At 34.3% G+C, this 21,166-nt stretch overlaps 1 protein-coding gene across 4 annotated transcripts in view; it reads right to left on the reverse strand.

Annotated features, from left to right (window-relative positions):
* Acer3 (alkaline ceramidase 3) overlaps positions 1–21,166 on the reverse strand; it is a 201,961-nt gene that overhangs the window by 33,972 nt on the left and 146,823 nt on the right. For all 4 annotated transcript variants that reach the window (XM_076846599.2, XM_076846601.2, XM_076846597.2 and 1 more), the window contains one exon: positions 16,620–16,678. In XM_076846599.2, the coding sequence (XP_076702714.1) occupies positions 16,620–16,678 (59 nt within the window). The remainder of the gene's footprint in view (positions 1–16,619; positions 16,679–21,166) is intronic.

The following is a 21,166-nucleotide window of genomic DNA, read 5'->3' on the forward strand; positions in this document are numbered from 1 at the left end:
GAAAAGTCCTTTCCCTTTACTTTCACTTTGGGAACTACCCTCGCCATCTCTTGGGTTGAAGCTCCTGTTTTGAATCCAATACCTTCCTCCTTATTGTATTACTCTCATTTTGGTGAAAACATTCTCTAAAATAGGAGCATGTTCCAGAGCAACGTTTATGGGATTCAAGTTTTGAGAACTTTTAATCCATAAAAAATATTTTCTCCGTATTTTATTGATAGTTTGGTTGGTTACAGAATTCTCAGTTATAAATCATTTTTCTTCAGAAATTTGAGGGTACTGATCTACTGTCTTCTAGTTTCTAATGTTGCTTTAGCAAGTCCAAAGTCATTATGATTTATAATTCTCCTTTGTATGTCTACCTGCTCCCCAGTTCTATAAACTTGTTGAATCTTCCTTATTATTCTGAAACTGACATGGATCTATTTTCATCCACTGTGCTTGGTTATTCAGTGGGCTCTTTCATTCTAATAACTCATGCCCTTCAATTATAGGATTTTTTCTTGAATTATTTTGGTGATTTTCTATCATTTTGTCTGACTTATCTCTCCTCCTGACCCCACCCCACTTTTTATAGTATTGGGAACTGAACTCAAGGGCTTGTACATGCTAGGCAAGCACTCTGTCAAGGAGCTAGATTCCAAACCCTTTTTTTAAAAAAAACATTTTGAGACAGGATCTTGCTAAGTTGCTTAGGCTCTCCTCAAATTTGTGATCCTCCTGCCTCAGCCTCCCGAGTAGCTGGGATTACAGATCTGAGTCACTGTGTCTGGCTTCTTCTCTCTGCCCTTAACGTTAGTTCTTCTATTCTGATTCACCATTATCTATTCAATAATATTCCCTTGGAATCTCTTCTATTTTTCATTTCTTTCTCTTTTTTTTTGTCCATACTCAGAGTGGATTCTTTAACTGGATTTCTCAAAAAGTTCACTTTTTCATTTTATCATATTTTAAAATTTTAACATTTTTTGGATTCTGTTTCCTTTTTATAGTACCCTACTCTTGAATCATAGGTATATTATCTGGGGGAATATTAATGAATTAATATTTTTATTTGAAATTTTCTCCTTTCTGCATTAATTTATTCCTTCAAGTTTAGTTTTTCATTATTATCTGTTTTGGACTTTTTCATATTGCATGCATTTATCATATGTGTGGTACTATCTCTTCACTGTGTGTGTGTGTGTGTGTGTGTGTGTATGTGTGTTATCTAGATCAAACCCAGGAAGTTTTGACAGGGTCTTGTTAAGTTGCCCAGGCTGGCCTCAAACTTGTCATCCTCCTGCCTCAGCCCCAACAGTCATTGGGATTACAGGTGTACATCACTGCACCTGGCTGTAATCCTAGACTCATTTTTTAAGAGTCCAAAAAAGGGAGACTAAAAAGGTGATCATAGCCCAATTTTACAGAATCTTCTCTTGGTAGAATTTTAAAAGAAGCAAAATGAGATACTGGGTGATTTTCAAGATACACTCTGTCTTTTATTTTTTCCATTCTTCATTTCTCTTCAGGTTTACTCTTGTTTTCTAATTCTTGAAGTTGATTGCTCAGTTAATTATTTTTCAACATGTCTATTTCTAATGCAAACATCTAAGATTATAAATTTCCTTCAAATAACCACCTTAGCTACATTCTATTTTGATTTGTAGTATTTTCATTATAATTCCATTCTAAGTATACTCCCTACAAACCCATGCTAGGGATCAAACTCAGGCCTTGTACATGCTAGGCAAGTATTCCACCACTAAGATACATGGCTAGCCCACCCCCCCCATCTGAGTGTTTTAAAATTTCTAATATAATTCCTTTTTTACTCATGAGTATCCCTCCTCTCCTTTTTTGGGAGGGGGCCAGGCTATCTTGCCCAGAATGGCCCTATACTCCTGGCTTTAAGGAATTCTCTTGCCCCAGTATTCTGAATTGTTGGGAATATGGGTTCTGTGCTACTGCACCTGGCTGGAAGTATGGTTTTAAGTTTGCAAGACTTTGGGCTATTTTAATTAATTCTGTTTTACTTAAACTAGTTGCACTGTACCCAGAGAACATGTTCTACATGATACTAATTCTTTAAAGTTTTTTGAGCCTTGCTCTAAAGCTAAAATGTAGTAGATTGAGAAACTGTTTCATACATGCTTGAGAAGACTGCATTCTTTAATTTCTGAGAGTACTAGATCATTTTGTTATGTATTACTGAAACTTTATCTATAGCTTTATTCAATTTTTTGGTCTGAGTTACTATATTACTGTGTTAAAATACTTGCATGATGGAGCACTATCTTTCTTTGTAATTTTGTCAGTTTTTACTTAAAAATTTCTGAGAAAGCTTAGGATTGCCATTTTTTTCTGGTAAACTGAATTTTTATTACTAATATAGAGAACACATTTGTTTTAAACAATGTCTTGAAATTTTGTCTATTATTAAAATTTCCAGTACCACTTTCTTTCTTTCTTTTTTTTTTTTTTTTTTTTTTTCCTTTTTGGTACTAGGGATTAAATCCAATGAACTACCCAGCCCTTTTTATTTTTTTTATTTTGAGACAGCGTCTTGCTAAATTGCTTAAGGCCTCTCTAAGTTTGCTGAGGCTGTCTTTGAATTTTTGATCCTCTTGCCTGAGCCTCCCCTGCTGCTGGGATTACAGGTATGCGTCATTGCACCAGGTTCTTTTGGATTTAATTTTCAGAATCCTATTTACTGCCTGGTATGTCGAGGGCGGCTGAGGCAGGACGATTGTAAGCTTGAGGCCAGACAGGACAACATAAGGAGACCCTGTCCCAAAATAATAAGGGCTGGTGATGTAATTCAATGGTAGATTGAAACTGAGTTCTATTCCTAGTACTGGAATCGGGGAGTCCTTCTATGCTTCTGGAAGATTATTGTAAAATCAATTACTATTTTTAGTAGTTACTGAAAGCACACATGTAAAAATGAAATGACAAGGACCTTAGAAATTACATAATTGATTATCCCCTTCTATCTTACATGTTATTTCCCTTACCATTTTAGTTACATTTTGTACATTTTCTTTTTCTTTTTTTTTTTCACATATAGTATATTTATTTTTTTATGTGGTACTGAGGATTGAACCCAGTGTCTCACACATGTGAGGCAAACACTTTACCACTGAGCTACAGCCCCAGTCCCTGTTTTGTACATTTTCAATCTCTCAAATTATACATTAGTATTTTAAGAAGTCACAATATTTTGTTGAAATATTTGTCATTTTTACTGGTTTTTTTTTTTTTTGCACCTCAGTTCTTGCTCCTAAATTTACAATATCTTTTTGAAGGTCTTTTAGTGAGATGTACAGTAAGCCCCCCTTATCTGCAGGGTTTCAAGGCTCCCAGGGGATGCCCAAGCTTTTGGATAGTATCAAACTCTATATTTGCTATGTTTTTTCATATACATGCATACATATGCAGATATAGTGCCTTTTCCATCTTAACTAAGCATTTATTTCATTTAACTATTGCATTATGGCTGTAACTTTTGCAGTTTAAAGTGACAGAAAAATTAGCATTTCTTTTTCTTTCCTCTCAATTTAATAGATAGAAAATTTGTTCTTTAGATCTTAGCAACTACAGCATGCAAATTTTTTCTTTTCCTTATTGAGAACTGTTTCCTTTTCACTTCAAGGAAGTACTTAATGGCTTCTCTTTGGTATATCTAAACTGCCAGCAACACTATTCTTGTACTTCAGGGCCATTAGTAAGTAAAATAAAGGTTACTTGATCACAAACACTGAGATACCTGGACAGCTGAGCTGATCTGATAATAAAGATGATTACTAAGTGACTAACAAGAGGGTAGTGTATTCAGTGTGGATACGCTGGACAAAAGGCTAATTGATATTCAGAAGGGATGGAGTGGGATTTCATCATGCTACTCAGAATGGTGTGTAATTTAAAACTTGAAATAAAAATTGTTTATTTCTGGAAATTCCCACTTAACATCTTTGGATTGTGGTTTGCTATGGAATGCAAAATCATGGTTAAAGGGGGAACTACTGCACTGGCAAACTTCTTCCATTTTATTTGTCTCTAATGTCTTTACCTTACCCTATTTTATTTTCTTTTTAGTATTTATTTTTTAGTTTTAGGTGGACACAATATCTTTATTATTTTTGTGTGGTGCTGAGGATCAAACCCAGTTTTTCATGAATGCTAGGCGAGCACAACCCCAGCCCAACCTTATCCTATTCTTGAAAGATATTTTAATATAAATTTCAAGCCGATGATTAATTTATTTCAGTATTTAGGAGATAACAGTCCATGTGTTTTGATTTCCATTGCTGCTATTCATTATGTCTACTATGGACCAATTATTATTCCTTTGTTAGTAACATGTCTCCCCCGCGCCCACCCCCCCACCCATTGCTGTGGATCAAATCCAGGGCCTGTGCATGTTAGGCAAGTGCTCTACACTGAGTTATGTCTCCAGCCCATAATATGTCTTCTATTTCTGGAGTCTTTTAAGATTTTTGTTTTTGGATTTCATCATTATCAGTATGCTTTTTCTATAAGCATTAAATCATAAAAACTTTATTTTTAAGCAAAAAATAATTTTATACTTTCAATTTCAAGAAAAATGCTAAGTAAGCAAAATGTAGGTCTCTCCAGGAATGGCTTGTGACCATTACCACATAAAAATCTTGCAAAATGAACTGCTTTTCCTGTCACAATTAGGAAGGTGAAGAATTGGGAAGCCACTGGACTAACTGCTACATCCAGCATCCCTCTATCTTAGTATAATTCACAGATCGAGTAGCTGCAATCATACGTGTTTACTGTAATCATGAAACACATTCTAGATCTAAACCATACGTGGATGACTTACATAGTACTACTTTTTTCCCTCACTGAATTTGAGTCTCATGTGAATATATGTGATTGGCAGAATCTGAATGCTATCTGGAAACTTACCTGCACAAAAGAAATATGGAAAATATATCTTTAAAAATTTTAGCACCTACTGCACAGGATGGCATACTTGAAGATATTTAGAATGATACTGAGTGAGCTGATCTTTTATATCTGCTGCACCTGAGAAAGATTTCCTTTTACTTATTCTGATTAAAATTTGCTTTTGTTCTTGAAGTTGTGTAGTCTTGTCTTTTATCAATTATAGAAATTTTTCACCTATTATCTTTTTGGATATCTCTTCCTCCCTCAATTTTACTATTTTTTTTTAATTGGAAAAACAATTAGACATAAATTATTCCTGTGATGTTTTCTGATTAATTTCTGTAGACTTGTCTTCCAATGTATTAATTCATTCTTTAGCTGTATCAATCTACTTTTAACTTATCCACTTAGTTTTTAATTTCAATGATTTTATTTTTTATGCTAGAATTTCTTTGATTATATCATATCTTGCCTTTCAATTTTATCGTACTTAATAATCTCCCATAACTTGACCTAATTTTCTTTTAGTTCATTGATTATTTGCATTTTCTCCTTCTTTCTTTTTATTACTAGGGACCGAACCCAGGGCCTCATGTATTCCCAAGTCCTCCAAGTGTACTCTCGAGGCCATTTACTGAGGCTGAGTTCGCCTCTCTGATTTTCTGCCCCATTGTTGGGGAGAGAAGCCAGTTCTTAGAAATTGCTTAGAAATGTTTCTTCTAAATTCACAATAAAATGACTATTCCAGAAAGAGGGTACCACTGATATTCTGTTCTTTTGCAAATTCCACACAGAATAAGGACTAGGCTGCTCAAGTTGGAGAGGCATGTAGTAATGTGGAAATTGGAGTTAATCTGAAAAACTGTTTGGCATCTATAAGGAGAAGAGGCATGGAGGTGCCTCAATGGTATATTTCCTTACACATTCTCAGATAAGTGTTTTTCCCCCATACCTGAAAAAGAGATTTCCATGTTACCGTCTTACTGAAGGGGGAAAAAATTGGGTGGGGAGCAGTCTTTCACTTACCATGTACTTCTTTGATGGTTCTGGTTTTATGTGTATGTGTGCAAGGTGATGGAGAAACAGTTCCAACTGGCAATCTTTACCATGCCAAAAGTTTTGTCTATTTTGAGGTTATGGAAACTGAAGGCTCTGGTCTCCTGGTATTAAATGCCTTCAAGTTGATGATGATCTAAGCACTCATTTGTAACTTTAGTTTGCAGTTCCTTCTTTGGATTTGATGTTTTGGAATTTTCCATGTTTCTTTGAGTTCAGCTAGACTTTTACAGGGTGTATGCTGTATTTTAAATTATCCAGAATTTCTAAGTGTTTTGTTATAAAAGGAATTTTCAGATATTTTGTCAGACATATTAAAAAAAACCCAGAAGTTTCTGAGTTTCAATTTGATATTAAGAACTTTCATGGATAAGCACAATCCTAGGTTCCAGGGATTATCAAGTTAACTAAGATTTTAAGAAGCTCACAACATAGTTGGGCAGACAGATGAACAACAAGGAACACTGCTAAGTGGAATGATCACCAAACAGATATATAAGAAAGAAGCTTTGGCAAAGCAGATGAAAGAAAGATGTTTTTATTTCATAGGCTTGCCATTGTTAAAGTACCTATTCATTTTTTTTTTTTCAGAGTTGGGTCTTAAATCCAGGGCCTTGTGCATGATAGGCAAATGCTCTACTACTGAGCTACATCTCCAGCCCTGTTAAGTACTTTCTAAAGGTCTATCATTTGGATTACTAAAAGTATTGGTATCCCATCCATCAGACTTGATTTAAGCCAAGAACTGTGTTTTATGCTTCTTTACATTTCCCATGTGCCCAGATTAAAAACAGAATAAACCGGGAACTTCTGATTCCAGAAATATATAGTAGATACATCTTTTTCCTTTCTTTCCACTAAGTAGAACAAAAATCCTGATATTATATAGAAAACAAACATGAGAAGACTGAGAAGTAGAAGAAGGCAGACTAACTAGGGACCTTGAAACCTGAGAAATGATACAGTAGTGAATTTCCTTTTTAAGTTAATATTATTTTAAATTAAAAAATCACAATTGAAGCTGGGCGCAGTAAAGTACACCTGTAATCCTAGACTCGAGAATGCTGAGGCAGGAGGACTGCAAATTCAAGGGCAGTCTCAGCAACTTATCAAGATGCTGTTTAAAACAATAAAAAGGGCTAGGGATGTAGCTCAGTATTTTGCACCCCTGGGTTCAATAGTCAGTTCAAAAATAAATAAATAAAAAATAAAATCACAACTGCATGTTTTTGTGGGGTATAATATAATGTTCTGATATACATATACAAGGTGAAATAAAATCAAGCTAATTAACATACACATCACTTCACCATTTTTGTGTGTGTGTGTGTGGTAAGATATTTACTCTCAGGTTTTTGTGTATTGTTTTGGTGGTACTGGGGATTGAACCCAAGTGCTTTCTAACAGGGAGCTACATCCCCAGCCCTTTTAATTTTTTATTTTGAAACAGGGTCTTGGTAAGTCACTGAGGTTGGCTCTGAACCTGTGATCCTCCTTACCTCAACCTCTGGAGTACTTGGATTACAGCCATATGCCACTTTTGCCTGGCTCTCTTAGCTATTTTGAAATACACATTATTACCAACCATTGGCACTGCTGGGCAATGCATCTCAAAAACTTATTTCTCCTGTCTAAAATGAAAACTTGCATCCTTTCATCAACCTGTCCTCATTCTTTCCCTCTCCCCACTAGCCTCTGGTAGTCACCATTTTACTTTATACTTCTGAGTTCCACTTTTTAAAATTTCACATGCAAGTAACAACATGTGATATCCAGTTTACTCCAGGTTCATGCACCATGTGTTTTCTTTTTACCAAGATATTTCAGATTTAGAACTAAAGAAGCCAGCAACTCCGTTCAATAATACAGGATTTCTCAGGAAACTTTAAAAGTCAAAAGAAAGAGGCATAGCATTTTTCAAGTTCTGAAAGGAAAGAACTGTCAACCCAGAATTGTATATTTAGTAAATATGTCCTTCAGGAATTAGTAAATATCAAGACATTCTCTAGCAAAGGTAAGTTAAGAGAATATACTGCCAGCAGATCTATCCTAAAAGAATTGACTACAGGAAATTATTTGAATAGAAAGGAACTGATGAAAGCGAAATTTTGGAACAGCAGGGAGGAAGAAAATGGAAAGAGTAAAAATATGGGATGATAAGGGCAAATTCCAGATGTCACCAGGTGAATGCATGCATAGAAGAGTTACTAGAACACCCTATAATAACATTTTCTTTATTAGCATAGTAAAAGGCACATCTTGCCTCTTTCTCCTATAGAGAGACGGCCTTTATTTGTCAGCTCTGACAAATAAACTCTCATGTATATCTTTGCCTGGTCTCTGTCTTTCATTTCTTGCTTATCAGTCTCTCATTCCTTGTTTTCCCTTCATTTTGGTGCCAAAACCTGGGACTGGGTTCCCCAATGTGCCCGTTTCCCTCTTTGAGGGTCACTGAGCATCCCTGGGCCCAATCTGGATTCCATCGTGGGACCAGGCCAAAGGCATTCTCTGCACCTGTTTCCAGTCGACCTAAACAACCTACAGGTCCCAGGAAGTGATTAATTGTCCAGCACTCCCAGGGTTATTTTGTGGTCAGGGATACCCCCAGCCACAGCTTTCAAAGCTAAGGCGGATCCTTACTGTTGACCAAGTCTATAGGTGGTCTTTTATTTGGGTCCTGGGTTTTGAGAAAAAAAATCACAGAGGGTGATCGGGAATTGTTCCTGATGAGACCTCTCAGCATTGGATCTCTACAGCTTCTGCCCCTACATAAGTCCCAGCTAGGTGCCCAAGTGCTTCTATGGGCCCTGCCCTTGACACTTTCCAAGCGGTAGTAAAGACCTCCTAAGCATAACTCTCCTCTCAACTGGGTGATACAACAGACTGGGGGATACCCCACCTCTAAATTCACCTCCTATATCTCACCATAGATGGCTCCTTATCCATTCCCTCCCATAGTCCTCTAGGCTGCCTCCTGGCTAACCTAGGGTCTCTCTCTCTCACCCTGGACCTAAAACCCCAAAACTTATCCATTTGTGCAATCAGATCTGGCCTCAATATCCTTTGGATAATGACTCTAAATGGTCACTTAATGGCAGTCTAGATCCCAACATTATTAGGGATCTTTTCAACTATTGTGAGCGTTCGAGAAAATGGAAAGAAATCCCCCCATTGTCAGGCCTTCTCTTTCCTTCCTTCCAAATCGTTCCTCTGCTCTTCCTGTTCTCTGGCCCAGGTTCTGCTGGCTCTTAAACTCTCTCCTCTCAACCTCAGGACCCTTCTCAAAAGCTCAGACTTCAACCCTGCTGACAAACTCCCTCCCTACTGTTCTCCACCTTCTGCTCTGACTCTTCTGGAACTTCCCTTACCTACTTTGAGTCTACCTACTATTCGTTTTTGCTCTCCCATGGCCCCCTATACCCAGCTCACACCTCTGCTTCCCTTTTGTGAAGCAGAGGGTTGGAGGGAGTTGTCCGGGTACACATCCCTTTCTCCTTTAGTGACCTCTCCCAAATCGAAAGGAGGCTAGGGTCCTTCACCATCAATCCTTCAGGGTACATTAAGGAATTCCAATACCTAACCCAATTAATATGATTTAACTTTCCATGATCCTATCCAACACTCTCCTACCTGAGGAGCGCAGGCGAGTTTGGGAGCAGGGTTAGGGAACAGGAGTTTTCCCCAGTTCCTTCCAGACCTATGTCAGGACTTACATTGAAATGTAAATGGAAGAAGCCTCATATTATACTAAATCAAAAAGTAAATTGTATGGTACTTTACTAGTTATCAGCCGGTCATTTTTTCTTAAGTTTCATATTTTTTGAGCTCATAATTTTGGTCCTATGCACCTAGGTTAATGTTTTTCTGACCAGTCCTATTTTTTTTTCAACTATCTGTAAGATTGCAATGGAGTGTTGTGTTGTCTGTCTATGTGTGTATAGGTCCATATGTCATGTACATATATCAAAATTGGCAGATTAAAAATAAGTGCTCATCAATTTAAAAATGGATACAAATACCTTTAATTCATGTGATTTAAAATGGTTCAATTTAAATTGGATAAACAGATGAAAGTAAAGATGTATTTAAAATTAAACTTAACTCACAAGTCTCTCTAGGTGGTCAAAGAACTAATAAAATGTTGTATCTATAAAATGTCTAATATCCATTGTTTCTAGAATTTTCTTCAACATGGAAGAAATGGCTAATACTGCTAAATACACTTGTCTGGTATCTTGGTAAAAATAAGTAAAATTATTACTCATAAATGTGTTTGTTAGACATCTGATTAATTCACAAGGTTAAAATGCTAACTGTTAAATATATCATCAAGTACTCTTAACTCCTTGAATTCCATTGGGTAACATTATTGATGTTTTCATAAATTGGTAAATGAAAAAAAAAGTGTTGGAAGTTGCTTTGTCATCACTGGAAAAAGGTTACTAAAAATTTAAAGTCCCAACAGGTATAATTCTATATACTTGAAGATTGTGTTTTCATGAAATGGTAAACAGATGTGATTCTATACACAAAAGTTTATAGAAGATTTCTATATTCAAAGGCCTAAAGTTTCAATTGTTTCAATTAAGAGTACTGTAAATAATATAAAGTATTTCTTTTTATTAAAATTAAATAATTTATCTAAAATTTAAAAATTTATTGAGTATTGTTTCAGATTGTAAGTAGAAAAGAGGGTTAATAGATGGGAAAGACAAATTAGAAGATTCTAGGTATGGAAACCATATTTAATAGAAAGAAAAGAAAGTATTTCTGGAAAGGAAAATACATGGATACAAATACCTTTAATTCACGTGATTTAAAATGGTTCATTCTATTAAATATGGAAACCATATTTAATAGAAGGAAAAAAAAGTATTACGTGATGAAGTAAATAACAGGATTTAAATAAGTGATAAAGAAGGTCTATGTAAGTTGGTTACATATGTAAATGAAACAATCAATCAAAGCTGTTTAAGGTTTTTTCCCCTAAGGTCAAATGTTAATGTACTGATATAAACCAAAACTTAATTTATGTGTTAAAAGAACAAGGATTTCTTAAAACATTAATTTACCTATAACATTGTGTTTATTAAGTTTTGTTTTTTTGAGCAAGTAATCTTTAAGGAATTAAGGATTATATAACTGTGGTTAAACAACAATTGTTATTTTGGAATATGTTATTACTTTAAGAGGTATACTTGACTAATATAAAAATATCAATGTAATTGTGATGCTATTACTCCTCTTTGTATATTAAATGTGTTCAAATCTTCTAGGTATGCAAGTCTTTAAGGTAGAAGCTTTAAAAGAGCATTACATCAAGCTGGGGTTCTCTAAACTAAAGCTGTATGGTAATTTTAGGCTTATAAAGATAACAAATTTTATTGGAGATTTATTTATATAATTTAATGTTCTATGACTGGACCTGTTATCAATAAGATATTTAAAGTTTTATGTTACTTTAAAAAAAAGGTCACACCTTGAGGTGAAGACCTAACATGATAAGACATTTTGCATGAAAATCTATGAAAAAGGGTACAGGTCTGACTACATGCAATGATACGAAGAAGACTGTATTCTCACCTACTTCATAGATACCACATAGCTGTAAATTTTTTTTTTTTTAATTCAGCTTGGTATTTTGTCTCCCTACACACTACCCCTCATGCTGGAACATAAGAACCACAGGGTTGTTAACACAATGATGGTTTCAATTGTCCCCCGACCCCCAGGCCAACATCATCAAAAGATTTATTGAATTTCTAACCCTAGTACCTCAGAATGTGATCTTATTAGTAAATTGGATCATTGCAGATATTATTAAATGAAATGAGGTCATACTGAAGTACGGTAGGCTCTTCCTCCAAGGTGGCTGATATTTTTATAGGAAGATAAGTCATGTGAAGTCACAGGGAGAAGACTATGTAATAGCAAAGGTAGCGATTGCTGCTATGAAGCTGCAAGTCAAGTTGCCAGAAAACCACCAGAAGCAAGGAAGAGGTAAGGAAGGACACCCCTAATGGTTTCAGAGGAAGCATGGCCCTGAGGTATCTTCATTTTGGACTTTTGTCCTCCTGAACTGTGAGACAACAGATTTTATTTTTTTTTAAAGCTACCTAGCTTGTAGTACTTTATTATGGCAGCTTTAGGAAACACAAGCACAGAAAGTATAGGTACATAAAAGAGATGCAGGATTTCTGCACTTCAATGGAAACATTAGACTCTGACAAAGTATGTACATATAATACTGTGAGCAACCACTAAAAAGCAATACAAAAAGAAATACAAATACTCTACATACACTAAAATGAAAATCCAAAGTTTTTAAGTAAATTGCAGGAAGGTGAGAAAAAGAAAACAGGGAAATATATATAAAAAAAGAACAAAAGATAGATAAATGGCAGACCTAAGACCCAACATAATAATAATTACATAAGTGCACATGATCTAAACACATCAATTAAAAGAGTCTGAAAGAGTAGATTAAAGAACTGACCCAGCACTGGGGCTGTGGCTCAGTGGTGGAGCGCTTGCCTAACACATGCGAGGCACTGGGTTTGATCCTCAGCACCACATAAAAATAAATAAGTAAAATAAAATTATTATAAATAAATAAAAAGAAAAAGAACTGGGGATGTAGCTCAGTGGTAAAGAACACTTATGTTCAACCCCTGTCCAAAAAGACAAAAATGAAAAGTCTTTGCATACCTGACATGTTGGATTATGCCAGGTAGCTTATGCTAATAATATGATTTACAATGAACACTTGTTTTTGTTTGCTTGGGGTCCTCAGCCATGCTACATCAGTTTGATCTCTAGGTAATACATCATGACTATGGGTATAACAACTTTACTGAATTTTGTAAGTTCTAGTGAATCACTGAACCTGAGGGTGGTTTGGGGAAACCGGATACATTAACCAACAGATACCTAATTAACATTTATAGAAAATTTCACTCAACAACAAAATACACATTCTTTTCCAGTTGGTATAAATATTTTTGGCATAGCCTGAAAAATTTAAAAGAAATGAAAACATACAGAATACTTTCTTGACTACTAAGGAATAAAATTAGAAGACAAGAAGAATGATAATAAGAAAATCTCCAAACACTTGAATGCTAAATATTACACTTCTAAATAATCCATGGATCAAGAACAAGTCTCAAGGAAATAAAAAAAAACATATTGAGCTGAATGAAAACGAAAATACAACATAGGAAATGTGAGACTCAGCTCAAGCAGTGGCAAGAGAGGAATTTGTAGCATACTGAAACTCATTAGGAAAGGGGAAGTCTGAAATCAATGACTTAAATTTCTACCCTAAAAACTTAAAAAGAGCTAAACAAACCCACAAAAAGCAAAGGTAGAATAAAATAAAGAGTGAAAATCAATGAAACTGAAAAAATGGGGGGAAAATCAATCAAACAAATATATATATTTTAAAGGAGCAATACAATTTGAGACACTTCTAGAAAGACTGACCATGAGAGAGAAAACACACATATCACTAAAATGAGGGTGTTTCATCCAGAGTATTACTACAAACCCTGCAGACATTAAAAGGAAGATAAGAGACCTTTATAACCAACTCTATACACACACATGTTGACATCTTAGAGGAAGGGGACCAATGCCTCAAAAACACAAACTACCATAATTCACCCAATATGAAATTGATCATTTTGGATAGCCCATAACTATGAAGGAAGGTGAATTTGTAATTTTTTAATGCTCCAAAATATAAATCTCCAGGCCCAGATGGTTTCAATGGGGAATTATATCAAACATTTAAAGAAGAATTAACACTAATTCTACCAAATTTTTCCAGAAAATATAAGGGAATAACATTTCTCAATTCATTTAATGAAATTAGTAATACTGATACCAAAAATGGATGACAGTACAAACAAACATGAACCAATGTCATTCATGATCTAGACACCAAGATCCTTAATAGAATATTAACAAATAAAATTCAGCAATATATAAGAAAAAATTATACACCATGACTAAGTGCAGTTTGTCACAGAATGTAAGGCTGGATCAGTATTTGAAAAATCAATCAATGTAATCCACTGTATTAACAGAATACAGAATAGGGCTTGGGTTGTGTTTCAGTGGTAGAGCACTTGCCCAGCATGAACAAGGTCCTGGACTCAACCCCTAAGCACCACAGTACACAAACAAACAAAAAAACCCAAAATGAAACAAAAATAAATACCATTTATAATTGCTTTTAAAAATGAGAATTCTATACAATGTTGATAAAAGAAGATCTAAATAAATCAAGAGACAATCTCTGTTCATGGACTCAAAGACCCAACAACTCTGCCAATTGACATGCATGTTTAATATAACTCTTAAAAAATCCCAGTAAGATTTTACATATAAATAATGTTATTCTAAACTTTGTAAAGAAAGGTAAAGAAACTTGAATAGCTAAGCCAATGTATAAGCCAACATATATATATATATATATATATATATATATATATATATATATATATATATATATTAAAAACAGGGTCTTGCTAAGTTTCTGAGATTGTCCTTGAACTTGCAATCCTTCTGCCTTGCCCTCCCAAATCACTTGCATAACAGAAGAGTGCCACCCTGCCCAGCTACCCAAATACTTTTTGACAAAGATGTAAAAGCAATTCAATGGAGAAAGGACAGTTTTTTCAATCAATGTTCTTGGACCAGTTGGAATCCGTGGGTAAAAAAATAGAGATTCAACTGAAGTCTCAGACCTTATACAATATTAACTCAAAATGAATTATGAACTTAAATGTGAAATGAAAAACCATTCAGTCTTTTATAAAAACGTAAGAGAAAATCTTTGAAATCTACAGATAGGAAAAGAGTTCTTAGAATTGTCACCAAAGCATGATTGGTGATTGGCAAAAGGGAAATTGAAAATTTGAACTCATTAAAATAAAAAAAATGTTTGCTCATTAAAAAACCCTGTAAATATGGTAAAAATTCAAGGTACAGATTGAGAGGAAATAATTGCAAACTACGTATTTGACAAATAACTGGAATTTCAAAACTCAATGGTAAACCCAACTACTTTCTATAACCATGAAGCTCTAACAAAAAAAGAATATGTTTACAAAATAAAAAACCCCCACTCAACTGTAATTAGCAAGAGAAACTATCTTTGTTAATCCTTATTGTAAATAAGCATGCAATGGGAAAAGACTTGAATAGATAAGTCAATGAAGAGCATATACTGATGACAAATAAGCATATGAAGGTATATTTAACATCATTAACTATTAGGCAAATGCAAATTAAAAACATAAGATATTGGTATTAGAATAAATAAAAATAAAAAAATGGTACTAACACTAAATGCTGGTGAAGATGCAGAGAAACTGCATCACTCATACATTGTTGTTGGTAATGAAAAATTGGTACAGACACTCTGAAAAACAGTTCAACAGCTTTGAGAAAAACTAAACATACAATCACCAAATGTAATTCCTAGCAATTCCACTCTAGGCCTTTATTTCAGAAGAAATAAACACTTGTGTTCACATGAAAACCTACATACAGATGTTCAAAACAGCTTTATTTATAATAGCCTAAAACTAGAAACAATCTAGATGTTATTCAACAGGTGAATGGTTAAACTGTGGTACACCTCTATCGTGGAATTACAGCAATAAAAATGAATGAACTACTTATATACTCAACAACTTGGATTAATCTCCATAGAATTATGCTGAGTTCAAAAAACAATCTCAAAGGCTATATACTATATGATTACATTTATATAACATTCCCGAAATTACAAAAATGGAGGACAGATTAATGATTACCAAGGGTTAAGTACAGGAATAGGGTGGGGTGTGTGACAGAAGTAAGTGTGATTATAAAAGGGCAACAAAGGAATTCTAGTGATGATGGAAACATTATGTATCTTGACTGAATTAATGGCAAATCCTGGTTGTGATGTCATACTATAGTACTGCAAGGTGTTACCACTGGAGGAAATTCATAAAGTGATAGAGTATCTCTCTCTATTATGTCTGCAATGTAGGTATTCCTACAATTATCTCATGAAACGTTTATTTAAAAAAGAAAACAAAACAAAAAGAGAACAAATCCACAAATCATATTACTTACTTATTTACTGAGTATATGTTATATGGCCAAGACTTAGTTAAGGTACTCTTATGAATGTTGTTTTTTATTAAAATTTCATGAACTGAACTCTTATTAAAGATTGTGCCCATTTCTCAAACTATCTTTCATGGAATGCTATTTCTCTGTGACACTAACATCCTTCCTTGAGAGGTGTTGTATAAAAGGAGCTCCCTAATCAAATAAGTTTGAGAAAGATAAAAACAACATTTTCTTTTTACTGTAGAATTTTTTCAAGGTTTTTGATATCCTAGTGAGTAATATACAATTTCAAAAGATGCCATCATTTACAGCTTTCCTCAGATTTAATTTTGGAACTCTTGTTTACACATGATGCCCATTAACAATTTCCTGAAGAACTAGTATTTCTTATACAATAATAATGTTGGGTTACAGTTTTCTATCAATAGCTCTGCTGGAGTTAGGTTTTGTGATTTATTTCAATGTAGGCTATAGATTTACTGTCATAAGCCTGAATATATTTATGGTTGATGATCCAAACTACTTACCATGTAACAATATAAATAGATCGAAGTACTAATGTAAAGACCAACATTCCATACATGACCTGGACAGAAAAGAAAAATGAAATCAGTATCATCATTATTCTTTGGCAAAGAAAGTATATTTTGCCCTCCAAAATAGCTCTTCCAATTAAATGTGAGTATCTATTATCTTTCATTATAATTTTGCAAGGTCAAAATATTTTATTCACCTTTGTCTTTCCAGTGCCTGGCATTTTATTTATTTATAGGTGGTACTGAGAATTGAACCCAGTACCTCACACAGCCAGGCAAGTGCTCTACTACTGAGCCACAACCCCAGCATATGACCCCCCATTACATTTTAAAGACATGCAAGTAGGTAATTAAGTCATGCTAATCTCGAAGGAAAAACTAAGAACATGATTATAAATAACCAATACTGGAAGTTCTATGCCAATTTTAATTTTCTCTCTCATTTAAAATTTTTTTTTTTTTTATATTGGGGATTGGATCCAGGGATGCTTAACCACTGAGCCATATCTCCAGCTCTATTTATGTATGTTATATGTATGTATGTATTAATGTATTGATTTATTGTACCAGGGATTGAACTCAGGGGCTTGAGCGCTGAGTCACATCTCCAGCCCTATTCTGTATTTTTTTTAGGGAAAGGGTCTCACTGAGTTGATTTGTGCCTCACTTTTGCTGAGGCTGGCTTTGAACTCACCATCTTCCTGCCTCAGCCTCTAGAGCTGCTGGGATTATAGGCATGCACCACTGTACCCAGCCTTATTTTTTATTTTGAGACGGAGTCTCACTAAATTGCTGAGGCTGTTCTCCAATTTGTGATCTTTCCTACCTTATTCCCCAGAGTCACTGGGATTACAGGCATACACCATTACTCATGTGTCATCATGCTTTGTGCCAATGTAAATTCTAAATGGTTATATGAAATTTTAAATATCTGCCAAAACTTGAAGAAATGGTACATTTTTAACCCACATTTCCTAGCTTCTTTTTCCCTTTTTAGCTTCACTTTCAGCAAATCATTGTTTTCCATGTAACAACAGTATAAACCTCAAGTCTTAAACTCTTCTCCAGAACGTCTCTACATTTATATGCATCCTCCTCTCTACATTCTTTCTCCCATATTTAGTCTCTAAAGAAAGTGGTGGCTATTCCTTCTTGACCACAGTTATCTGTCCTATAGGCTCACAACAACATATCTGGAGATAATATGTCTTAAAATCAGGAAGTGTGATGTCTCCAGTTTTGTTCTTTCTCAAGACTGATTTGTCTATTTGTGGTGTTCTGTGGTTCCATATGAATGTTAAAATTCTGTTTCTATTTCTGTTAAAAAATGCCTTTGGAATTTTTATTGGGATTGCATTGACTCTATAGATCACTTTGGAAAGTATTAATATTTTAATAATACTAAGTCTCCTAATCCATGAGCACAGATGTCTTCCATTGTGTCTTGTTTAATTTCTTTTATCAATGTTTGGTAGGTTTCAATATACACTTTTACCTCATTAGTTGAGTTTAATACTAGATATTTTATTCTTTTTGGTGTTGTTATATATTGAATTATTTTAATGTTTTTTAGATAGTTCATTATTAATAATATAGAAATGTAACTGATTTTTTTTATATGTTGGTTTTGTATCCTGTAACTTCACTGAATTAATTTATTAGTTCTAAGTTATTTTCTCAACTCTTCAGGGTTTTTTTTTTTTAAAAAGTATATATATTTTTAGTTGTAGTGGACACAATATCTTTATTTTTTATTTATTCATATGTGGTGCTGAGGATTGAACCCAGCACCTCACACGCACTAGGCATGTGCTCTACCACTGAGCCATAACCCCTGTTCCTCCTTGGGGTTTTTATAAATTCATCATATCTGTAAATAGGAACAATTTTACTTCTTCCTTTTGAATTTCAGTGACCTTTATTTATTTTTCTTCCCTAATTGCTCTAGCTATGACTTCTATGTCAAATAGTAGTAGTCAGAGTGGGCATTGTGAATTGTTCCCGATTTTAGAGGAAAAGCTGTTTTTATCTTTGATTATGATTCCAGCTGAGGGCTCCTCACCCTTTGCTTAGCTGCCCTTGAACTTGTGATCCTCTTGCCTCAGTCACTGGGATTGCAGGCATGCACAATTGTACCTAGCTAACTGAGGGCTTTTCAGGCATGACCTGTATTACATTGAAGTAATCTCCTTTAATTCTTTGTTGAGTTCTTTTACTCTTTAAAGGGTGTTGAATTTTGTCAAACATTTGTTCTATATTTATTGAGAAAACATGATTTTATTCTTTATTTTGTTAGTCTAATGTATTATATTAAAATGTTTTTCATATATTCAACTATCCTTGCATCTCAGGGATAAATCCCATTTGGTCATGGTGTATGGTCATTTTAACGTGCTGTTGAATTTGTTTTGTAATTGCTCTGAAGAGGATTTTGCATCTATGTTCATCAGGGATAATGCCCTATAGTTTTCTTTCCTCATAAAAATCTTGGTCTGCTTTGGTATCAGAGTAATTCTGGTCTCATAAATTATACTGTATTTGTTCTCCTCTTCAATTTTTTGTAAGAGTTTGAGGAAATTAAACATTAATTCTTTAAGTGTTTGTTAGAATTTGATAATGAAGCCATCTAATCCTGGACTTTTCTTTGTTGAGAAGTTTTTGATAACTGATTTTATCTCCTTATTAGTTTGAGGTATGTTCAGATCTTCTATGTTTTCATGATTTGGTCTTGTCAGACTGCATGTTTTTAGGAATTTATCCATTTATTCCAGATTGTCCAATTTGTTAGCATATATTTTGTTTATAGCACTCTCTTACTAAAATCCTTTTCATTCTTATGGCTTCAGTTAAAATATCCATCTCATATCTTTATTTTATTTAAGGGTTAGCCAATTTTACTAATGTATGTGAAGCTCTTTGTTTAATTCCTATTAATACACACACACATGCACACACAGACACAAGTTGACCCTTTCAATACAGTAACTCTTCATTTTGTTGTCTTCTTTCTCTGTTCTTCTACCATTTCATTTATTTCTGCTCTAGTCTTTGTTATTTCTTTCCCTCACCCAAATTGGGGCTTATTTTGTTCTTCATTTTCAAGTTCTTTGAGGTGTGAAGTTGTTTACTTGACATCTTCTTTCATAACATAGACATTTATCACTGCAAATTTCCTTCTTAGTACTGCTTTTGCTGTATCCCTGAAATTTCAATATGTTGTGTTTTCCTTCCTCTCAAGGTATTTTTCAATTTCCTTTTGACTCCCTTTTTGACCCAATGGCTGCTCAAGAGTATGTGGTTTAATTTTGACATATTTGTGAAATTTTCAATTTCCTTCTATTATGTTTGGAAAGGTTACTTGTATGATTTAAGTGTTCTTAAATTTGTTAAGCCTTGTTTTAATACTAACATTAAGATCTATCCTGGAGAAAGATAAGGGGACACTTGTCAAGAAGTGTATTCTGCTCCTGTTGAATGAAATGTTTTGTGTATGCTTGCTAGTCCATTTGATCTACAGTATTGTTCAAGTTTTTAGTTTGATATTCTATCTACAACTGAAACTAGGGTATTAAAGTCTCCTACTATTATTATACTGTTGTCTAACTCCCCTTTCAGTTCTGTCAATATTTGCTTTACCTGTTTAGGTGTTCTGATGTTGGGTGCACATTTAGTTTATTTCCTGGTGAATGAACTCTTTTATTATTTCACAATGTTGTTCTTTGTTTCTTGCAACAGTTTCTTCAAGTTTATTTTGTCTGATTCAAGAATACAGAATACTCACAAGACTTTTTTTTTTTTTTCGGTGGTATGGATTGAATTCAGTGGTGCTCTGCCAACAGAGCTACATTCCTAGTCCTTTTATTTTATTTTTTCATTTCAAGATAGGGTCTTACCGAGTTGCCAGGGCTGACCTTGAAGTGGTGATCTTCCTGCAATCTCCCAATTTGTTGGGATTACAAGGGGGTTTTCTTTTTTCAATTTACTCAGCTACTGTGTGTGTCTTCTGATTGGGAGTTTAAGCCTTCTATATTTAAAGATATTATTGATAGGGAAGGCTTTACTATTGCCATTTTGTTAATTGCTTTCTGTTAGTTTTGTACTTCTTTTGTTCTGTCTTTTCTTCTCTTGCTATTTTCTCCACCCCTGCTTTTTCCCCTTTCCAGTATTGGGAATTGAACCTGAGGGTAATTTATCACTGAGCTACATTCCCAGCCCTTTTCATTTTCTATTTTGAAATAGGGTGTTGTAAAGTTGCTGAGGCTGGTATTGAATTTGTGATACTCCTGCCTTAGCCTCCTGCATTGCTGGGATTATAGGCCTGTGCCATCGTGCCCTGCTAAATTTTTTTTTTTTTTTTAAGGAGAGTTTTGCTATATACAGTATTTTTCATTCAGCATTCTTCTTCTTCTTCTTCTTTTTTTTTTTTTTTTTTTTTTTTGGTACCGGGGATTGAACTCAGGGGCACTAAACCACTGAGCCATATCCCCAGACCCATTTTATATTTTCTTTAGAGACAGGGTCTCACTGAGTTGTTTAGT

This window comes from Callospermophilus lateralis, chromosome 2, assembly GCF_048772815.1.
Source record: "Callospermophilus lateralis isolate mCalLat2 chromosome 2, mCalLat2.hap1, whole genome shotgun sequence".
Classification (NCBI taxonomy): Eukaryota; Metazoa; Chordata; class Mammalia; order Rodentia; family Sciuridae; genus Callospermophilus; species Callospermophilus lateralis.